Source organism: Coccinella septempunctata, chromosome 3, assembly GCF_907165205.1.
Source record: "Coccinella septempunctata chromosome 3, icCocSept1.1, whole genome shotgun sequence".
Taxonomy (NCBI): domain Eukaryota; kingdom Metazoa; phylum Arthropoda; class Insecta; order Coleoptera; family Coccinellidae; genus Coccinella; species Coccinella septempunctata.
The window spans coordinates 20,797,587-20,820,546 of NC_058191.1; the positions used below are offsets into that span (position 1 = coordinate 20,797,587).

General features: G+C 34.1%; 2 protein-coding genes across 2 annotated transcripts in view; one reads left to right on the top strand and one right to left on the bottom strand.

Moving 5' to 3' along the window:
• LOC123308972 (exportin-5) overlaps positions 1 to 7,408 on the bottom strand; it is a 56,239-nt gene extending 48,831 nt beyond the window's left edge. Inside the window, exons 1-5 of the mRNA XM_044891797.1 lie at positions 7,217 to 7,408; positions 6,873 to 7,164; positions 4,802 to 5,023; positions 4,333 to 4,647; positions 4,123 to 4,272 (exon numbers count right to left, since the gene is read on the bottom strand). Coding sequence (XP_044747732.1) covers positions 4,123 to 4,272; positions 4,333 to 4,647; positions 4,802 to 5,023; positions 6,873 to 7,157 — 972 coding nt within the window. The 5' untranslated portion in view covers positions 7,158 to 7,164; positions 7,217 to 7,408. The remainder of the gene's footprint in view (positions 1 to 4,122; positions 4,273 to 4,332; positions 4,648 to 4,801; positions 5,024 to 6,872; positions 7,165 to 7,216) is intronic.
• Positions 7,409 to 22,234: 14,826 nt separating this feature from the next.
• Positions 22,235 to 22,960, top strand: part of LOC123309376 (high mobility group protein DSP1-like) — a 30,435-nt gene continuing 29,709 nt past the window's right edge. Inside the window, exon 1 of the mRNA XM_044892464.1 lies at positions 22,235 to 22,387. Within this exon, the coding sequence (XP_044748399.1) occupies positions 22,307 to 22,387 (81 nt within the window). The 5' untranslated portion in view covers positions 22,235 to 22,306. The remainder of the gene's footprint in view (positions 22,388 to 22,960) is intronic.

Genomic DNA, 22,960 nt, shown 5'->3' on the forward strand with positions numbered 1-22,960 from the left:
AAAAGTGCTGATAGAGTCTACTGGCCGAACGCCCCTATTCTGACAAGCATACCAAATCTAGTTATTTGCATGGAAAATAAAAGTGATCAGTTTTTAAATATATTTATTTTTGCTATGGAAGAAAATTGCATTATTGACACATGATATGCAGTAGCTTATGAACAGTATGTTGGTTATCTTCTTTGGCTGAAGGTGGAATAGGTTAAATCGATTGTAGATTTCAAAAAAATTAACGCGAAGATGAAATGCATATAATGCAGTGGTTGGAAATGAGTATTTCTCGGAGTAATTACCGGATAATTACAGGAATGTTACAATTCTTCAACAAAAACAATGCATCAATGGAAGTCAAAAGAATTGATGGAAGTTTCAAGGCAAGAGAAACTTCACCTTCAACAAAAATTTGACATGAATTAACAATTAATCAACAGGACAACTGGCTCGTATTTATGACTGTTTATTTTTGATACTTTGATATAATAATAATGTATTTATTGATCCCTTATTCCCTTGAGACATTTACAATGTGTAGGACAAGTCAAATGAAAAATAAAAAAAATTTAGTTTCTGGTACTCATCTTATTCTACGATGACATTCATCGAAAATCCTGTAGTAACTGTTCGCATTCATTCACCCTAAAATAAAATTCTCAAATGCCACCACTTTTTTGGGTCTCCCAATAGAAATAAATTCTTTCGTCATCCTCTTCATTCACAATCTTTCTGATTGTGGAAACATTCAGCTAAAATATAAGTCGTTGAGATTCAGATGAAACATCATATAAATTCACCTACATTGAATATGTTCGCTAGTGTCTGTATTGTAGATATTAGAATATCAGAGTTACCTACTATTTGAATGAACGAACCTGAATTATAAATAGCACTTCCTGAAACACTGTCTTCTCTCTTTTTCAATCACTTTCGGATTTTTGTAATATTAATTGATATTGGTTGTGGCAACAGCGTTATGACATTAACGACATTTCATGAGTGCCAACCTTACTCCGTTCTAGTTACAAAAACTTGAGATAATTATTTCATGACGAACCAAGTGCTACAACTAAAGTGAATGGAGTATACCTTTTCTTCGAATTTTATCTATAAGGTCACCGTAAAAAAAGTTAAATCAGACCGTTGCTCAGGGTTTTTTTTTATGGCATAGGTAGTTAAAAACATGCTGCATACAGTCTATAGGGTGAAATATTTTGTGTATCAAAAAGTACCCCCTACCAACCCTTCGAATTTTATCTTCCATGTCACTTTAAAAAATGTGAAAAAAATATTGCTCGGGGTTTATTTTATGGAAAAGGGTTGTTAAAAACATGTTTAACACAGTCCATAGGGTGAAATAATTAGTACATCAAAAACTACCCCAACCAACCTTTCAAGAAGTTGAACTGAACCATGATAGTTCAACTTGGATTGGTAGGGGGTAGTTTTTGATTCACAAAATATTTCACCCTGTAGGTCGTGTTTAACATGTTTGTAACAACAGAATTCCATTGAAAAAAAAACCCGAGCAACAGTTATGTAACTTATGCAATTTTTCAAGAATTTTATATTTCATTCAGGTTTTACGAGTTCTTGTTTTAAAGAGATAATAATTATTTGGAAATTATATTATTATTATTCCTGTTAGTACTCAATGGTATACTCCATTCACTTTTATTTTAGCACTCGGCTGGCTATCAGATTATTTCAAGTTTTTGTAACTAGAACGGAGTAGGGTCGGCACTCATGAAATGTCGTTATGTCTTAACGCCGTTGCCACAACTAATATCAATTAATATTACAAAAATGCCGAAAGTTATTGATGAGTGAGAAGACAGGGTTTCAGGTCCGCTCATTCTAATAACTACAATATATCAGTCGGTAGCGAACATATTCCATGTAAGTGAATTTATACAGGGTGTTTCCAAATTAGACGTGAACCTTGGAGGAGGTGTTAGTATTACTCATTTGCTGCCGTTTGAGCCATATTTATTGATAACCAAAAATCAGCACTTTCCGAGATATTTGAGTTCTAGTGTTTTTCAAAAAATTCCTCGCCTTACTTCATTTTCGTCAATTTTTTCTGTGTTGACCAAGTTTGATTATAATTTTGGATTATTTTCATCAGAAAAAGATATGATACATATGAAAAAAGAGAAACTATCCTGTATAAGATGTTGAAAAAGAATAAGTATGATTTTCCTTTTCTTCATATACCAACTGTTGAATCATACTTATTATTTTTTACCATCTAATACAGGATAGTTTTGCATTTTTCACGTATCATATCTTTTTCTGAAGAAAATAATCCAAAATTATAATCAAACTTGATCGACATAGAAAAAATTGACGAAAAATGAAGTGAGGTGAGAAACTTTTTGAAAAACACAAGAACTCAAATATATGGGAAACTGTTGATTTTTGGTTATCACTAATACATGTAGCTCAAACGACAGCAAATGAGTGATACTAACACTCCCTTCAAGGTTTACGTCTAATTTGGAAACACAATGTATAATGTTTCATCTAAATCTAAATGACTTATATTCTAGCTGAATGTTTCCACAATCAGAAAGATTGTGAATGAAGAGGATGACAAGGAATTTCCTTCCACTGGGAGATCCCAGGGGATTATTTTAGGGTGAACATATTCGAAAAGTTACTACAGGTTTTTAGATGAATGTCATCGTAGAATAAGTGCCAGAAAATTAATTTTTCTATTTTTCATATGTCCTATACATTGCAAATGTCTTGAAGGGATCAATAAATATATTATTATTATTTTATCAAAGTATTAAAAATAAACAGCCATGAACACGAGCCAGTTGTTCTGTTGATCGTTAATTCATGGGCAATTTTTGATTAAAGGTGAAGTTCCTCATGTCTTGAAACATCCTTCAATTCTTTTGACTTCCATTGAGGCAGGATGATTTTTGTTGAAGTGTTTAACATTCTTGTAATTATCTTTTAATTCCTTCGAGAGATACCCATTCCCAACCACTGCATCAAATGTATTTCATCTTCGGGTCGATTCTTATGAAATCTACAACTGATGTAACGTATTCAACCTTTAGCCAAAGAAGATAACCAACATTAACTCTCCTCAAGCTACTGCATATTATGAAGAAATGCAGAATCCTCCCAGAATAAATTTCAATCGATATCTGCATATTATAAGTCAATTTTCTTCCATAACAAAAATAAATATATTTAAAAACTGATCTCTTGTATTTTCCATGCAAATAACTAGATTTGGTATGCTCTCAATCAGTTTGTATAAACGTCAATTATGTTCGTCACATATTTTCCACTTAATATTCTCCGAAGTGATTCGACATTGTGATAAAATACGTAATTATTGAGACTTTTACGTAGAACGGACAACATAGCGCTGATCTAAAACCCAAAACTGTTTTGACAAACGTCATAACCCCACATTTTCGTACTATACAGAGTGGAATATGTCAAATTTCCATGGCCAACCGAGTGCTAAGATTAAAGTGAATAATGTAAAGCTTATTCCACTTCGAACATTCCCTTTTTTTCTGAATAGGAAGTGATATGTTTATCAATTTATAGCTTTGTTAGTTTTTTGTTAACTTCGGAACCAGATGTTCGATTTTGATGGGGATTTCACTACTTAAGGCCCAGTTGCAGGAAAGTCCATTAAGATTTGATGTCCTATCAAAATTTAAAACTGTCATTTTTGAAGGGGAAAATGGAGGATTAAGATTTTAATGAAGTATTAAATTTTAATGGACTTTCCTGCAACTGGACGATAGTGTAGAAAATTTATTTGATGATCTTTCCGTTAGAAATTCATTCGTACATAATGCAGAGATGACGAGAAATATCGTTTTTTGTACACAAGTTGTGAATGAAGCTGTTGATTTCAGGCTTTCATGCTCAACACTGAGGAAACTATAAGAGATAGAGAAAAATGATCGAGTACAAATCAGTACATCCCGCAAAGTTCTATGAAAAGGTCCGCGATGGCGCAGGTCTAACTTTGGAGGATAACTCACTATAATCAATTTTATCATTTTCAATTCAATCCAAAATAATATTATATTTGAAGAAGACTTTTGCTGGGATGGAATGACTTGGAATTTGGAAGTGATCATTTACCTGAACTAATTTCTTCTTGAAGAGGTAAAGTTGTTCATTTCCAGCATTTCCAGGATTTTTAGCAGCAGATACTAAACATTGGATTGGTTCTTCATTGAATAAGATTAATAGGGGTTTCCTTTCTTCAATCTTTCCCTTCCTATTGACAATCTGAAAATTAGAATAAGAAACTGAAGAAAGAACATCGAAGAAATATGTATTTAAATATACCTGAGAAAGGCATTCAGCAGAAGGGTATTGAAATGATTCATCATTCAGAAGAAGGCAGAGTATCTGGAGCAACCTTCCATTTTGATTCATTATGTGAACCATTGATACCCATTCAACAAACCCTGTTAAAGTTAAGAGTACCATCTTCACCACTCGTTCATGAGAAACAGCTTTAATAACATTGTTAGTTTCATGACATCTTCTGAACTGACCAACATGCAATTCAATGAGTCTCAGGAAAAAGTCGAAAATAATTGCCATGTTGGATGTGAGAGCATGGTAGATATCCTTTCGCCGTTGATTGGATTCCAAAGTCTACGAAGGAAATTTTGTTATTATCAAAACAGATAGTCTGAAACAACATTGAATGTTTAAAAATAAAAAAACTTGATCAGTAGCTAAGAAATATGCAATTTGCGAATTCTAACGCAATCAACTTGAAATTATTCCAATATGTTTGAATTTTTACCTGCAACAAAGCTACATCTTCAACAAGTCGAAGAAATACCAGTAGCACCAATTCAGTTTGTACTTCACCACAGGCACAAGCATCACTCAATTCAGACAGAAGACTTGGCCACTGTTGGGGCCATTCTCTTTTAACCATTTCTACTATGACTCTGCTTAAGGCATCCTTCATATGAAGTTCATCACTTACCCCACCAGCAGACAATAACTTCATAGCATTTTCCTATTGAAAAACAAATCTATAAGAAGGTGGACACTGTTATAATGTACATATGAAATACACTATGGTCATTTGAATGGAGGCAGCTCAAATTTTGATGAGCAATATAATGAAACGTGATATTTATGTTTAATTAATTTCTGCTGAAAATAGTTTCCAAAATATATTTCATCGTCCAACAAGAACCAGCGTGGAGGTGATATTTCTGCCAGGAAAATGTAACTGGCTGAAATAATTCTACGAAATACAATGTATAATAATTCCGCAATAATTAATTTCCTGAATTTTATCCATTATGTTTTTGACCTGACAACAAAATCATAAAAGTTTACTATGAAGTGAGTAAACATGAACTCTGTGTGGAAATCATACCTCAAAATTAACATGAGAATTGCAACTGCTCAACCTCTGTTGCCTCATTGAAAGCTCAGATATTTCTAGTCAGTCAGCTGAATTCTTACCTTGCTAGGTTATGAGAACTGTGAGCGTATGCTGTCAGCGCAACCAAATGGCAAATAGCCTCTACTAATATGCAACACTTCCAGGCCTTTTAAATATATTTTTTTTAATTTATTCACGAAAATTATTTTAGCTTAGAAATATATGTACAGGATGGACAAAATTCGTTGTCTACTAAGGGGATCTCGAGAACTATAAGAGCTAGAAGAAAGCGGATGACACATTACAGAACTCTTTTTCAGAGTAACAAAGAATGTTGAAAACCGTAGCCTCCTACGATTCTTCGTTATTGAGTTACTAGCAAAAAATGAGATTTTGACGATTTCAGAAAGTTCTCATAACTTTATTGTCTCTGAAGTTAAAGATCTGAAACTTGAACCTTCTACAGGCACTTTTTTATGTAGAATCCACTGACAAGCTCAAAATCTTTTTTCATTTCGAATCATTAGGAGAACTTTCGTTTTTTAAATGCAAATTTATTTTTATTTGTCATCTTGTGCCGGCTATGGATGATGCTAATGCTTATGTTTTAATCAGTTACATGTTTATCATTTGAGAATTTTGTCCTAAGTTTATTGCGAATGGTACATTTACTGCCAACTTTCGTGCCAAAGTGCACTTCGGCCCGCGAATTGATTGTGAATGCAGCTTAAGTCTCAGATCTATAACTTCAAAAACAAAAAAGTCTTCAAATCTTTCAAATCGTCAAAATCTCATTTTTTACCAAAAACTCAAAAACGAAGAATCGTAGGAGTCTACGGTTTTCACCATTCTTTGTTTCTCCGAAAAAGAGTTCTTGAGACCCTTCGAGTGGACAACGAATTTTGCCTACCCTGACATTATGAACTTCTCTAGATTAGGAGGCTTAGCCTCCCATGATTTCTCTGACGAGTGAAAAATGGATGACACGTTTCCGACCTCTATTTTCAAAAGATGGGTAATGGCCAAAACTGTATACCTCTATCTTCCTTTTTTTTTCCAGTTATAAGTGAAAACTCATTTTTCAGCTCTTTGAATTGGTGCCTTTATTTCGTAAAGTTTAAGTGATATCGAAAAACAAATGATGCAATCTAATGTAAAAAATTAAAGTTATTACTGTACTACTGAAGTGGTGAACTGAAAAAAAAGTTATTACTGTACTACTGAAGTGGTGAACTGAAAAAAAATTCTTTGACTACCCCACTTCATTCTTGATAAAATAGTGTCAATAGAATGTTACATGTTTTTCGATATCATTGAAACTTTACGAAATACAGGCACCAAATGAAAGAGCCCATGCCATCCATTTTTCCCTAGCTCTTATTGTGACAGAGCTGCCATTCAATCCCATCGAATTTTGCCCACACTGTACATCTATTAATGCTTCTTAGAAGCAACCATTCCTTCTTCATACCTTGATGAAAATTTTTTCTTGTTGTGAAATCTGAGTCCACCTATATTTAACCATATGCTCCATCAACTGCAGGCCAAAATGTCTTGAAGTAAGAGAATGTTCAGCGCCTGCTGCCAAGTACAATCCTGCTGCTGCACATAATGGTGAGTTTTCTTTAAAGCTTTCACAAGCATTGTATGCTTGATGTCTGTCTGAATGGGAGGCTTCAGCACTCATAGCTAGCTCAACAGCTCTAGCCAAATCAGAAGCTAAAGCTGCAACATCTGAACTTGCAATAACAGACATTTTTGGTCTGAAAATTAATCCATTAATATATTGTCACTTGCGAACACACATGGTCTTACATAAATTAAGTATTATTTGCATCAAATCTATGAAGCTCTAATGGATGTTAGCAGAATAATTCTGTAATTATGTTTCACTGCATCCTCACATAAAATTTTGGTGAATTAGCTCTCAACATCCACTAACAAAAAAATTATTCAATTAAAAACACTAACAACTGTTGCCGGTTCTTCGAAATCGTGAGAAGTAAATGTCAGTGTCAAATTTTCGATCAAGTGTACGTTCAGAAATTTATGCAAAGTGACAGTAATTCATCGTTAAAAACTCACCAAACTTGAAAGCAAACTGATACAATAATCAATTAAGTTTTTCAGTTTTGTCGATAATTAAGAACCAAAGAGGTCAAGGAGGAAGATATTTTTTGCAAGAACAAAATTCAAAGTAGAGTAGAGAACACAGATAACTGAGATAACAGAGTAAAACCACAGAACACGAACGATTATGGAGCAGAGATATTCTCTGTTATGGAGCAAAGATATTAATATCTTTGTTATGAAGTATGGAGAGCACAGAACACTAATATGGAGAGTAGAGAGGGAAAACGATCGCGGCTTTCAGACCACAGATTATTTTTCCCGTAAAATCAGAGACTCTGGTAAAATCATTGAACCAGAGACAACCCGTTGTCTCTGCATTGAACTCTTTTAAATTTCACTATGCCTGTACCATATCTATTATATAATTATATATCTATTATACAGGGTGGCCATTTGAAAACGAAACAGACGAAATAAATTTTTTCGATAGAAATGCTCGGAGAGGTCGATTTCTGTTTCGAGGGGGACAACTTAAGATGTAGGTTACGGACGCATAGGGCTTCAACCCTTGCTACTACAACCCTCACCCCCAATTTTTGAATAGGGAAGATGGGGTGAGTGATACCTCATTTGAAAGGTATTTTTATACTGATTTCAGCACAGTAATTGTTTTTTCATTTTATGCATTAGATCTCGAAATATTCTTAACTAAGTACATATTTGAAAATGAAGTGGTGTTTTCATGGCACTTGTAGTGTTTTTTTTGTGAAAAATCGACATTTTGAGCTTCAAAACAACCATGACTGTGGCTTCCTTCCTCCAATCCACTGGATGGGTCCCACTGAATGGCCAGCCAGATCGCCAGATCTGTCTTCACTAGATTTCTTTCTTTGGGGCCACTTGAAGAGTAAAATTTACTCTACACAGCCCGATTCCATAGAAGATTTAAGAAGACGTATAGTGAACGAATGTCGTCAAATCACTCCAGAAATGCTGCAAAATGTGCGCCATCGTTTCGAACAAAACTTATTTCATTGTATGGAAGCTAATGGTGAACAATTTGAATATTTAATTAATTGATGTGAGTTTTTGATAAATTATTTACTTTACTTTGAAAAGTCTTATTTCTTAGATCAATACTTCAAATCGTTCTGATACCGTACAGTTGGAGAATGATTGCAGTGAATAAAACAGCTAGTCGAACATCTGACCCTAGTAGCATTAACACGTACGGTATGACTTCATTTGCCCAGTGGTAGATGTTTTGCAATTTCAAATACAAGTACGGAAATTTTGGTGTTTCGGAAGCACGAAATGTCAATTATTCGCAAAAAATTAATTTAAGTGATAAAATTAACTAACGCATGAATATTTCGAGAACTAATGCATAAAATGAAAAAACAATCACTGTGCTGAATTCAGTATAAAAATACCTTTCAAATGAGGTATCACTCACCCCATCTTCCCTATTCAAAAATTGGGGGTGAGGGTTGTAGTAGCAAGGGTTGAAGCGCTATGCGTCCGTAACCTACATCTTAAGTTGTCCCCCTCGAAACAGAAATCGACCTGTCCGAGCATTTCTATCGAAAAAATTTATTTCGTCTGTAATCTCGTCTGTTTCGTTTTCAAATGGCCACCCTGTATAATAGATTATAACATTATATTATAACACATATTATAACATAATAACAAGAATATTAAACAATCATTTAAATATAGGCCACTTACAGTTAAAAGACCTTTTTGTTTGAATAATCTCCTACAAGTTTCTCTGTATTTCATTTTATACATAATCCTTATTATTCTTTTTTGAATTATAAACATTGTTTTTAAGTTTTCTCTACGACCCAAAAAATTATGCCGTATATTAATCTAGACTCAAAATTAGCATGATACAATATTTTAAGTGATTCTACTCCAACATACTTAGAGGTTATTCGCATAGCATAACAAATTCCACTGAGTTTTTTTGACACAATATCTGTATGGTAGCCAAATTTCAAAAATCTATCAATGTATACACCTAAGAATTTTGTGTATTCCGAGAGAGAAAAATCATTATCATTTATGGTTATTTGTTCTGGTTTTTCTAATCTACATCGGTTATAGTACTAAAAATTACAATGTTCGTTTTTGTCTCATTTAAAACCAATTTATTTTGTTTGAACCATGATTGTGCTCTGTTAAAGAAAATTTCACCTTTATGAACCAATCTGCCATTGCCTTTCTTTATTTCAACTCTCTAGCATCTTGCTGAAAGATAGGATTTGAACCATGCCATAGCATTTCCTCTAATACCGTACAAGTGAAGTTTTTCTATCATGTTATTTCGATCTCATGTTTCATAGGCTTTGGATAAATCTAAAAATAGTCCCAAAGCAATGTTATTATCTTCAATTAAGTTGACTATATTCTTTGTGAATTGAAAAATAGCAGTTTGAGTTGATCTTCCAGCCAGATAGCCATGCTGCGTTTCAGTAAAAATACCACTATCATTAAAAAAATTAAGTAACCTGACTACAATCACACGTTCAAAAATCTTCGAAAAACTCGGTAATAAACTGATTGGACGATAATTATTTATATCTGTTGGATCACCTGTTTTTAGTAAAGGTTTGATTAATGTAGTTTTTGAATCTTCTGGATATATCCTATATTTGAGTGACTTATTAATTATATATGTTAGCAAATGTTAATTTGACCCCCCTTAAAATATACTGATAATGTCCGACGACGAGTGTCGAAGGAAGAATAAGAGTATAGAACCTATGCTCTGTGAACTCTGTGCTCCAATGTTACCTGCCCTCTCTTCGCACAGGCCGAACACACAATTACTCGAACTACCTTGTCGGGCGGTACGCTTTGTACCTGACCCTTTGTTAGAGCACCTCCACGTGCTAGATAACCGACCGTCATCTTACTTTGTGAATAAAAAGTACCAACCACGTGTTTTATTAAATCTAACATATATGATAAAACATATTTGACTTCCTCTATGCAGAATTTTGCAACAAATATAGGAATTTCATCTTCCCCACAACTATTTTTGTTTTTCAAAGATCTTGACAGCGCGACAATTTCATCCGGAGTAGTAGGTGTCAAAAAAATTGATCTATCATTCCTAGTAATATCACTGCAATGAATGCAATGATTAACTGAAGAACACTCAAAGCTATGCAGGATCTTAGACACACTGTCTTCAAAATGCAAATTAAATTTCTCAGCAACATATCAAGTGCATTGCCTTCAATTTCACAATTTGTTTTTATTTTCTGTTTACCATTGATTTGGTTACATATTTTCCACATAGTTTAGTTTTTGTTGTCAGATTTTTTAATTTCCTCATGAAAATGTTTTGCTTTTAACCTGCATAATAGCTCATCATATTCTTTTTTTTTTGTTTCTTTATATAATTGTAACCTATCAACCCTTTACAATAGTATATGTATATGTCGTGTTTATACGAATTGAGACTGTAGAATATTTTCATATATCTATGGAGTTTAGAATTTCAAATTGAATCATATTGAAGGTCAGTTCTATATCTGCATTTTTCAAACGTTTCACTGTATGTATTTTACAGTAGCTGTATTCGGGTTCGGCTTTCGGACAGTCCGAGAATGGTTCCAGAACTGCGCAGAGAATTTTATCCTAGGGCGCAACAGTTTTAAGCTGCATTCACAATCAATTCGCGGGCCGAAGTGCACTTCGGCAGGTAATTTACCATTCGCAATAATCTTGGTACCAAATACTCAAATGAATCAAAAATGTAACTGATCAAAGCATAAGCATCAGCATCATCTATAGCCGGCACGAAATTCCTTGCCGAAGTGATAGTTTGCAACTTGCAAGAAATTTTGTCTTGAATTTCATTGTGAATGGTGACGGAGAACGCCATCTGCTGAGCTTCCGTGCCGAAGTGCACTTCGGCCCGTGAATTGATTGTGAATGTAGCTTTAGTTTTGCACAGTTAGAACAATTCTCGGACCGTCCAAAAGCCGAACCCGAATACAGCCTATAGGCTGTATATGATACCGTCGCCGGCGTAGTTCGTAGATATATAACCCTCTCTTTTGTATTCCTTTTTTTTTCTTGTCGTTTTTTTATATTCAACATTGACTAAGGCATATCAAATTATAAATAAGACTTATCTCTAAATATCTACATTTTGAACATGCTCTACGTTATTCCATAAAAATGATGTAATTAAACTCAATATATATAGTCACAGCAAGGTGGCAAAATATCATTTTGCGGGGGCGGCGAAATTTTATTTTTCCAGGGCGGCAAAATGTCTGGCGGCGGCCCTGATCTCAATCTCGTTTTCTTCCAGCTTCTATAGTTCTCGAGATCCCCTCAGTAGGCTTTCTGTATATAGACTGCATTTTTAATACTTTGATTCAATAATAATAATAATAAATATTTGTTGATCCCTTAATAAGATATTCGCAATTTATAGAACAAGTCAAATGAAAAATAAAAAAATTTATTTTCTGGAACTCAATTATTCTACCATGACACTCATCGCAAATCCTGTAGTAACTTTTTGCGTTCGTTCACTGCCTGTTCATTCAATAAATTATTTGTTAACTTGTCGGAATTGATCAATAAATACCTATCATTTCATTTGATTTGATATAATTTAATTTAATTTCGTTTCGTTTCTTTTCCTTTCATTTCTAAATAAAGTCTTCAAAATGCCACTTTGTTGGATCTCTTTGTCATCCTCTTCATCCACAAACTTTCTGGCACGAGTCGTATCGTGATCCTCAACGGTATGAATATGGAGGGTAGGAAGGTAGGTCTACCCTCCACACTGAACTCTATACTATAGAGTTCACTGACCCTCCATAGGTATGAACATTAGGCCTGCTGCCATGTACCGGGTGATTGTTTATATTTTACCCAATAGCTATCTCAGTTAATAGTGGTCGTACGAAAACGTTTAAATGGGCAAATTTTTAGTATTTTTTTATCGGCATTTAGAATTCAGTACTAGTATTATGAAATGCATAAAAGCATTGTAAATCCAAAAATTTTATGAGAACTCTTATTTTTCAAAGGGTACACCTTGTGTTTTATTTTCCTAATCGGTAAAGCTCCTTCTTCTGGTTTCAAATATACATATATACTTTATTGAGGTTATCTAGGGCAGTTTTCTGACACTATACAGGGTGTTCCTAAATTGAACGTACAAACGAAGAGGGGAGATTCCTCAAGTGAGTTTAAGAAAAAAAGTCCCATAAACAAGGGGTCGCAAACGTTTCGTTTTCGACATACAGAGTGTTGAAGTTTGATTTTTTTTCAAGTTTTTTTCTCATAGTATCTACACTTCACAAGATATTCAACTGAAATTTGGCATTGATATTACATTTTAGAGTTCTCACCACGTGACATGGCAATTTCGATAGAAGATCTACAGGGTGATATTTTCCTGATCTGTAGCGATGATTCATAAAGTTTCGATAAACTCGAATAATCAACACAAAAAATGTATTACAACAAGAAACGTAAAACTAAAAAAAAAATCATAACAAGAAAACTAAGTAACTGCAAAGGACTGAACTACAGCAAATGTTGAAAATGTCCTAGCCCAACTCTTATACACCACAGATTGGTTTCTTCTGGTTAGTAAGTGGGCGGTCCGTAAATGTCGAATTCCTGACAATTCAGTTCAATATCTGTCACCAGAGTAACCGCTCTGGTGACTTTCGGTTACCAAATGTGTATATACGGACCATACGCATAGTTACGAGAATTTCGAGAGAATCGTTAAAAAAAATTTTTCTCGAAATCGTTGGTAGATACGACAAAACTACAAAGAGACCTGCATAAAACAAAACGCAGAAACTAATTGGCAAACCTTTGCATGAAAGGTAGAACGATATCAACCAAGATTACGTCGACATCTGCGTCGAACTGCTAATTGACTTCTGGAAGGTTGTTTCCCGAGACAGAGGATTTCATACTTGCCATCCAGGATCAGGTGATTCCAAAAAAGGAACTACATGAAATATATCGCCAAGGATGCCTCAGTGAAAGACAATAGCTGTCGTTATGGCTGTGCGACACATGAAACCATTCAGCACATCACCGGTTGATGCCAGAAGTTCGCGGGCATGGAGTACAAGAATCGACATGCTGTTGCCAAGATTTTACGACAAGAATTGGCAATGAAATATCAACTTCTAAAGTCAAAAAAGGTTCCCTCTTACAATTCCCATCCGGATGCTGTTTTGGAAAATGATCATCACAAGCTCTACTTGAATCGCACGGTTCTCACATACAGGAAGATTACTCACAATAGACCTGATCTCATATTGCTGAATGATGAAGTTTGACAACAGAGCACTAATCATCGACTTGGCGATTCCAAACAACAACCTACTAGACAGGCACATCAAAAAGATTTCGAAATACAGAGACCCCGAGGAACAAACTAGGAGACAGTGGAAGTTGAAAGATATCAGGAGTATCCCTGTTGTTATTTCAGACCTGATACCAAAGAAACTAACAGAAAATATGAGGAAACTTCAGCTGGACCAAAATATCCATGGAGTCATGCACAAAGCTGTACTGCTAGTTCCTGGGAAATGCAGAAAAACATGAAAAAGAACACCATATACTTCGAAAGGAAGTGCGGGGAGATCAGGAATTCAACGGACACCAAGGAGACGAGGAGGGCAGGAGGAGACAGGACCTGATCGGCTTCAGGAAACCGAGGAGCGGCTAGGAACCAACCAATGTTTCTCGCGAGTGTTATAATCGTGGAAGTGAAACTGTTTCGATTCTCATGAACATATTTCACATAGGTTATTATATGGAACGTGATACAACTGTAAGAATTTTCTTCCTTCTGAAAACTCTGGCAGCTCTCAGTTCGTTCCATCCTATAATGGAGTGTTCTGATGGCCCTTTTTTTTGTTTCATGAGAACCTTCTCGATATAGGAACCTTGTCCCCACAGAATGTGACTGTGAAATGCCGAATAATAGGTGAGTTCAGCAGTTTCCACACTCCTCTAGAGATAAGTAAGAGATGCATCAGTGTGCTTCTTGTTGGTAAAAGTCAGCTTTTGAGTTTTTCCAGTATCTAATTTTAAACCATTTGTGCAAAACCATTTTTTAGCTTTTTCTATGGAAAAGGCTAAAATTTTCTTTTTCGGCAACTCTAACACGTCGCCACCAATAGCTCCACCATTGGCGCGGCGACTGACGTTCACTTTCATGATACTTGAACATCAATCTACCACCAAAAAGAATTTCATGCGGTATCAAATCAATAAAAAAATAGTACGCTACCTCCCCTACTAATATTCTGAATCAAAAAAAAAAAAAAACATGGGAGGGGAATATGTAAAAAACAACATAGTAAGGTTTATATTTAAAAAAAATAAAAATTACTATTATATCACTAATGTGGCGCCACTGCATTCCACATAAAAAAGCGTCTCTAGAATGTTACTGTTGCTTGTCGATTCCACTATACGAAATGGAGGCACCAATTCAAAGAGCCGAAAAATGATTTTTTACTTATAACTTGAAACACCTGAATATTTCACAGTGCAAGCGACTAGTGGAAATAAATACGGGTGGAAAGAAATAGTTGTGTCATAGTTAGTGTGTGAGTTATAAGTGTATTAAGTGAAAATAAATAATTTTAATAAGTTGGACGTTTTAATTAAGCGAAGAAAACGTTACAGTACTATCCATTTTTACTAGCTCTCATGGTTAGGTATATAGCTACATTTCAATACTATCGAAGTTTGCCCATTCTGTACAGGGTATACCTAATATCTACCAAATTGCTCGATTTTGGCTGTTTCTGGTACTTGTAGGCTAGATAGGTAAAAGCGTTGAAATGAGTCCTGGGCTCGATTTTCGTGGAGAGTCTTTTTCACTGGAAATACGACACTATATTCTTTTTTTTTTAACTTTTGTACTAAGGGTAAAAAAAACAACTTCGTTTTCAAATAGTGCATACTTTTTTTTCTCATACAATAATACAAAAAAATTATAAAATATATATACCGGGTGGCCCACACCAGACGCGGCGCTCATTTTGAGGGAGTAAATGAAGATATTTTGGAAATCTAACTACTAGTTGTTCCCACATTTATGATCGAAAGAATATATATATTCTTTTGATACAGAGCATTACAATCTTTAACGGCAAACAATAATTATAGCATGTGGATGAGATACAGTTTTAGCAAAGGTTAGCGTAAACGGGGTACCATACAAATTGGTGTATGATACAAGAGCTTAGGAAAAACCTCAGTAAAAAAACCCTTTCTCCCCGTAAGTGTAGTGGATTGTAGTTGTTCACGAAATAAGCTGAAATATTCCATATTGGAGGGCATCTCGCACTGCAAAAATTGATTCTTTCTCCAACAAAAAGGAAAATCCAGAAAGTCTTCTCCAAGATACCAGAAACTTTTATCTGAAATAGAGAGAAAACAAAAGCAGAAAAAGGTAAAATAATAAAATCAGATTCAATATGTCAGATTGACCCAAAATTGACAACCCAATTCAAAAAAGATTCGGAAACTGCATGTATAGCTCTAAAAGCATCCTGAAATTTATAAATCGGACAATGATTAACCAGATGATTTATGATTTCTTCTGGTTCCCCGCATTCACAACTAGGGCTTTCAACTGAATTCCACCTCTAAAGCATACTATTGCAACGTCCGTGACCTGTTCTTATACGATTCAGAATACACCATATTTTCCTGGGATCAAAACCAGGAACTCTATTCTCTCTTTGTTGAAAATAGTGCACCTATTCCATTCAGACTGCCAAAGATCTTTGTCCCTTATTTTCGAATTAAGAAAAGAGTTGGACCATGTAGGTTTATGCGACTTCAGTCTTGGAATCGTATTTTCTGGAATGTACGAAAGAATTGGAAACGAGTCGTGATAGGATTGGAATTTATTCCAGGAATTCATAACCGCAGTCTGTCTACGAATATGAGGCGGTAAAATGTTTGAAAGAACTGGAAAACATTGAATAGGTGAAGATCTTATAGTTCCAGTTATGGTTCTCATGAAAAGATTCAGATGTGCATCAATTTTTTGCACATGAGCACTATTGACGGGGCAACAATATTTAGCAGCCGAAAAAACCAAAGCTAGGGCTGCCGTTCGAAGAGTGGCTGCATCAGCACCCCATGAAGTACATTGCTAGTTTATGAAAGATATTATTCCTAGTTTTTAACTTCAGACGCAAATTTTCCAAATGGGCTTTGAAATTTAGCGAGGAATCCAGCCTAACTCCTAGATATTTCGGATTGAAGTTATGTCCCAAAAAAGAATTACCGAAAACTATAGGTACGCTCAATTTTCTATATTTTAGATGATTATTCAAATGGAAACACGAAACCTCGGTTTTATATTTGCGTTAGGACGCAAACTAGAAAAAGTAATTCCTCAAAATTTCTTAATATGTAGATAGATTATTCTCTATGCATCTAAAATCAGAATGACGGAATGCGAGGGCAATATCATCAGCGTAAATAAATTTCTCAGAAGAAGTCGTAGGGATATCACACAGATATAAATTGAAAAGAAGAGGTGCTAAAACTGATCCTTGTGGAAGACCGTTATTCAGAGTTTTGAAATTACTACTGTTATCATCTACAAAAACGCGAAACCTTCTATCTGACAGCATATTTTCCAGTAAGCGAACCATCTTTCCCCTTTTATGATGAATGGATTATTAGGTATGTACAGGGTGGCAAAATTGGTGATACCTGAACTAAAACTTTTTAACCCAACGAGATAGAGAAAAATGAATGTACCATTCATGTTGTCTTTTTTCGAGAAAGTAATAAAATGCCGTCAACTGCATTCCTCTACTTTTGTTTTTGAGTTATAGGCCAAAATTGAAATTATTGCGATTTCAACTTTGGTCATTATCTCCGGTTCTGTTTGTGCTAGGATGTTGAAATGAAGACACAATACAGACACTTTTTTATAGCAATCCAGTGGCGTACTATGATTTTTTCTTACAGGTTTATTTGCATAAAGTTGTGCTTTTTCCTATGAAAACAGTAGTTTAAAGTGACTTAGAAAGAATCGTCATTTTTTTACCGTTTCAGAAATATATGTATTATACATCACCCCCAGTCTTTCTAAGTCATTTTAAACTACTGTTTTCATAAGAAAAAATACATCCCTATGTTATAGCTCAGCAAATATACCTGTTGGAAAAAATCATAGCACTCCACTGGATGGCTTTCAAAAAGTGTCTGTATAATGTTTTATTCATTTCAACATCTAGCTCGAACAGAAACGGAGATAGATAACGACAAAAGTTGAAATTTTAATTTTGACGTATAACTCGAAAACAAAAGAAGATAGAGTAATGCAGTTGATGGCATTAGTTTCTCGAAAAAAGACGACCGTAATGTGCCATGCATTTTCCTCTATCTCGTTGGGTTGAAAAAGTTGTAATTCAGGTATCACCAATTTTGCCCACCCTGTACACAGGGTGTAAATTATTATTTAAGTTTTCTTCTATGAGAGGTCATAACCATGATATGACAACCTTTTACAGGGTGTTCCATAACGACATGAATATTTTTTTAGCTTTATTGCGGATATTTTATGAAAAATTTCTTTCTCATATGTACCTACTCGTGAGCCTAGGTTATATCAATGGACAAGAAATCGGTACACCCGATGTATTTTGATGTTTCTTTAGATTTCTTACATGAAGAGGTCATTCAACGGTGAGAAAACTTCATATAGGCTGCTCTACATGACGAATTGATTCATTTCCAAATATACTGAGATAATCATGAGAGGATTCAGATTTCACAAAATAAACACGCTGTTCTTTGATAAATATTGAACTTGATGTATTTTATTGAAGAAAATTGTCATTAAATAGGTACCTGTTTTTGAATAATTAAGAATTAATGGTCGTAGACAGGTAGAGGTAAGGTTGGGCACAACCTCCCCCCACCTCAGTACTGAAATAGTAACCATAAAATAACATTGAGCTCCCAGGCTAAAAAAAAAAACGGCTACAATTAGGATTGTATGTATACACAAGGTTCTTGGATATGACTATATCTTCTGCGCTTTTCTCAGGAGGAAGTCGAAACTACAGAGTGAGAACCGCATAAAGCTCGTTTGAAATTTCCTCTTCATTAAACAAAACAGAATCAAAGAACCATGTGTACATAATATTCCTTATCGATTTCCATTATATACCTACACCTGTACCTATGTACCTACATATGGAAAACTAGTTTTCATAAATCATTCTGCATATCGAGAAATGACCGAAGCCGTCATGGAACAGCCTGTTTAAGATTTTCATAATACATACATACATTACATATAATTTCATCAAGCAAGGAGAGTTGAATAATATCAAAGAACATCCTGTATAAATAACAATCACATTCATCATAAATGAACGAACACATGCAATACGAATAAATTTCAGTATTCATTAATACAGAAACACTTTGAATTACGAAAACAAAACCTCTCATCAATCCTTCTTTATATATGGAGAAATAATCTACGTCGTCGTAGAACATGTGCATCTAGCCTGCATCGGTTTCGATGTAAATAAAATTCCGACTTCAAAGTCGGAATTTAAGGAAACATATTTTTAAAATATTATGTGGCCCTTCTACGCCTTCTTAATTTTTTGCTCATTTTCTCTCTTGAATTAGCGTAATTATATCTTAACTATAACTATATCTTAACTAGCGTTTTACTATATGAAATTTACTCGAGTGAGACCGCTGGTTTGAGCTAGTGGATTATCTAAAAAGGTAAACTTTGATAAATGAGCTTCTAATTCATTTTGAAGTATCTGCATTGTGCTAATATTTCGAAAAGAATGAGATTATTGATTTGTGACTATTCGATCATTCGGTGCGTAAGTTTTCTTCCGATATGAGTGGAATCTTAAGACTATTTTGTAACACATCCGCCACTTTTATTGTTGGTTTGTGAAACGATTACTTCCTGATGTAATTCGGCAGTCTGTTGTATACTGTATACACATATATTGAAATATTTCAGATCTTCATCATAGAAAGCATTATTCGAGCCTACTTCAATGGACTTTTTCATACAAATTCACCAGGAAAATTAATCATTGAATTCCTTGAAATCAACATCAAATTCATCCGCCATTTATCTTCATTTCATTATTTTCTCGTCCCCCCTGACACAGCCTTCTTATATAAATTTCTTATATCCTTTTTCAGGAGTGAATGCAATGTAATATCTTCATATTCCAGGAAGGAACCTCAAGATTTTCAATTACAGACCTGAAATAATACCTATCTATATTACTTGTAAAATAGGCACATGTGAATTCATTCATTTCATGTTACCTAATTGTTTAACCAGTATAACGATTTTCATGTGCCCGTACAATTTTTGATAACCTTCTACATGTAGAATCCATGCACTGACGAGTTCGAAAAAAAATTTTTTGTTCTTGATTTCCAATTATTAAGTCTACTGGTCAACTTATGTCTTTTTAAATGCGAAATATTATTGAATTTGTTATTTTTGAATTGGAAAAAAATCTTTTGTCAGTAGATTCTACGTATAAAAAAGCCTTAGAAAGTTCAAGTTTCAGATCTGTAACTCCAAAGACAAAAAAGTTATTAAATTAAAACCTTTCGAAATCGTCAAAATCTCAATAAACAATAAAGAAAGATCCTAGGAGGCTTTTACATATTTTTCTTTTCTTCTCTGAAAAAAAGCTCGGAGACGTTTCATCGGTCATTATATATAGGTAGGCAGTTCTCAGTTGACAGTTTTGATAATCAATGCATTGTTTCGTTATGGTTGGGTTGGTAATCAAATAAAATTGTTTTTTTTGGGGGTTTGTATTTTACTTCTATATAGTTGAAAAACCAAATGTAGGTATTATAATTGAAAATTTTATATTTTATATTCATATATATTACATATATGCAATTAATTCTAATTTTTTCATATTCATATTGTGATAGATATCACTATCAACGAAAATTCTCTTTTCCAAGATTGTGTTAGAAGAATATATGTACTACCTATCCACAAATTATTTATAACATTCTTGATGATCATTAGGTTTATTAACACCAAAAAATTTGAAAATTTCGTGATAAGGAAAAAGCTCAAATTGTCAGACGACTTGTTTTTGAATTAGGTATCTACTGCAATAATGCAAGTGTCAGTTGTGGATGAATTTATTCAGGAATTCATAAGAAGTTTTTAATATTTAGAGCTTCAGTTTGATCCTCTTATTAATAAAATTGATTATTCATTCCTTTATAGAAAATTTTAATTTTAAAGTTTTTTATATGGGTTCCCGCGCTTTCGCCAAATCTCATCTCGATCGTTCGGTATTCGGCCCCCCAAAACAAATACTTGGCTACGCCACTGATAGGACATATACACCAAAGATATTACACATGTAATGTGTAATATCTTTGATATATATATGCTTTACGAGATAAGGCCGGTAAGTATCAGCAGCCATGAACCACTCAGTATATGAGTTTCGAATGATTGCCTAAAGAGGTGAATTTTAATATGAACTTCTAGTTCATTTTAATGTACCTACCTATTGTGCTAACATTCCGAAAACTGAAAAGAATCAAATTTGTGGATATTCGGTCATTCGCTGCATGAGTTTTCTTGTATGGATACGAGTGGAATCTCAAAACTATTTTGTAGCACATCCGCCACTTTTATTGTTGGGTTGCGAAATGATTACTTTCAGCACTCAGCAGTCTGTATAGGTACTAATGGTACTATTGAAATATTTCGGATCTTCATCATGAAAAACATCATTCGAGTCAACTGAAATCAGGAAAATTAATTCTTGAAATCAACATAAAATGCATCCGCCATTTATCCTCATTTCATTACTTTCTCATTCCCCTTGACACAGCTTTCTTCACAGGTTTTTTTTTACATATTCAGGAGTTGATGTATCTGCAATATTCTTATATTTCAGAAAGGATAAAGGAACCTCAAGGTTTTCAATCACAGACCAGAAATAATTTTAAAATAGCTTACTAATGAAATTTCATCAACTCTTCTTTCAAGGAAGTGTTTTTTTACGGTAGATTTTCAGTTTCAGTTGATTTTCAAATTCTATGCTCAATTAAATTATTTAATCAATTTGTCTGATACATAAGACTTTTGGCAATATATTCAACCCAGTCGGATTATATGCTTGAATTACCTATATTCCCAAATTGACGTTAATTGGTTTTCACATTTCGAACCAACCACCTCCTAGGTAGTTATTAAATACCTATGTATGTCTGCATGGGTGATTAAAAAATCATTGATAAATAAAAATGTTCTACATACTTATATCGTTATCATATAATCAAACACTTCCCTAACTATCATTTTCTTCTGGTTCTGAATTGAGCCGATAGGACGGAATGCTCATAAACTAACTTTTTTCGAGTGAGAGCCATATGTGCATTATTATTACGCATACGAAGTAAAAAGTACGCATTATATTACTAGTGCCGGGTTTTAACTAAAAATAGAGATATTTCTTCTTGCACATCGTACCTAATATCAAATCTAAATACCTACATATAAACGTAGGTACAATAATATGTTATCAGTGAGGGTCCTGTTGAATTTAATTAGGACAAATTAATGATTTATTTCCCGCCTTTGTTAGATCCACTAAAAAACGTTGATGCCGCCTTTATTGTGCAACTGAAAATATTATTGGGTATGAAAAGAAATGTAACGTTGTGGTATTCAAGATCGACCATTGGTGTATTCGCCGCGGCAGTTTCGAATAGCTCCAATGAGAACGCTCGAAATTTCCTATGCTATCTTATACACTCGTAAGTGGCGTGGGGCATCCAAATACGAAGCCGTGTTTCAGCAGTAGTTTGAAGCTCTGTCAGGTAAGAATCGTTTGTATTTTTGTTTGTAGAAATTGTCATAGTTTCATATTCCATCATTTCATTAGTATAATAACATGTAGTTTATCCTGCGAGTAGTGCTTAGAAAATGTAATTCGTTTGCTTGAAAACTGTGAATATCTCCTAGCTGGTGGTATACATATAGAATATATGGCAAATGGCTGCCATAAGGATTGCATTGGAAGTTCCAGACGAAACAGTGTTTATTTTTTTCTGTTGAAACTATGAAAATGAGGCACTTGAAAATTTAACAGATTGGAAAACGAATTATTTCTTATTTTTAGGGTAATTTTCAGTTATTTGAGCTCGATGAAATAGCATTTATAATTAAATACTCTTTAACGCTTTGTTCATATGGCTACGATTTGAGCGTGTATTGGACTCCATTGTAGCACGTAGATCCTATACAATAAAGCGTTAGGCTTATGGCTCGTATAGTTGCATTAGCGTTATACCGATGATGAAAAATTTCTTATTTTTCCTTAAAAATCGTTATTATTTGGAATGTAATTGCAATGAAGGAATATTTTCGATGATTCATATCAGGTTTAATTG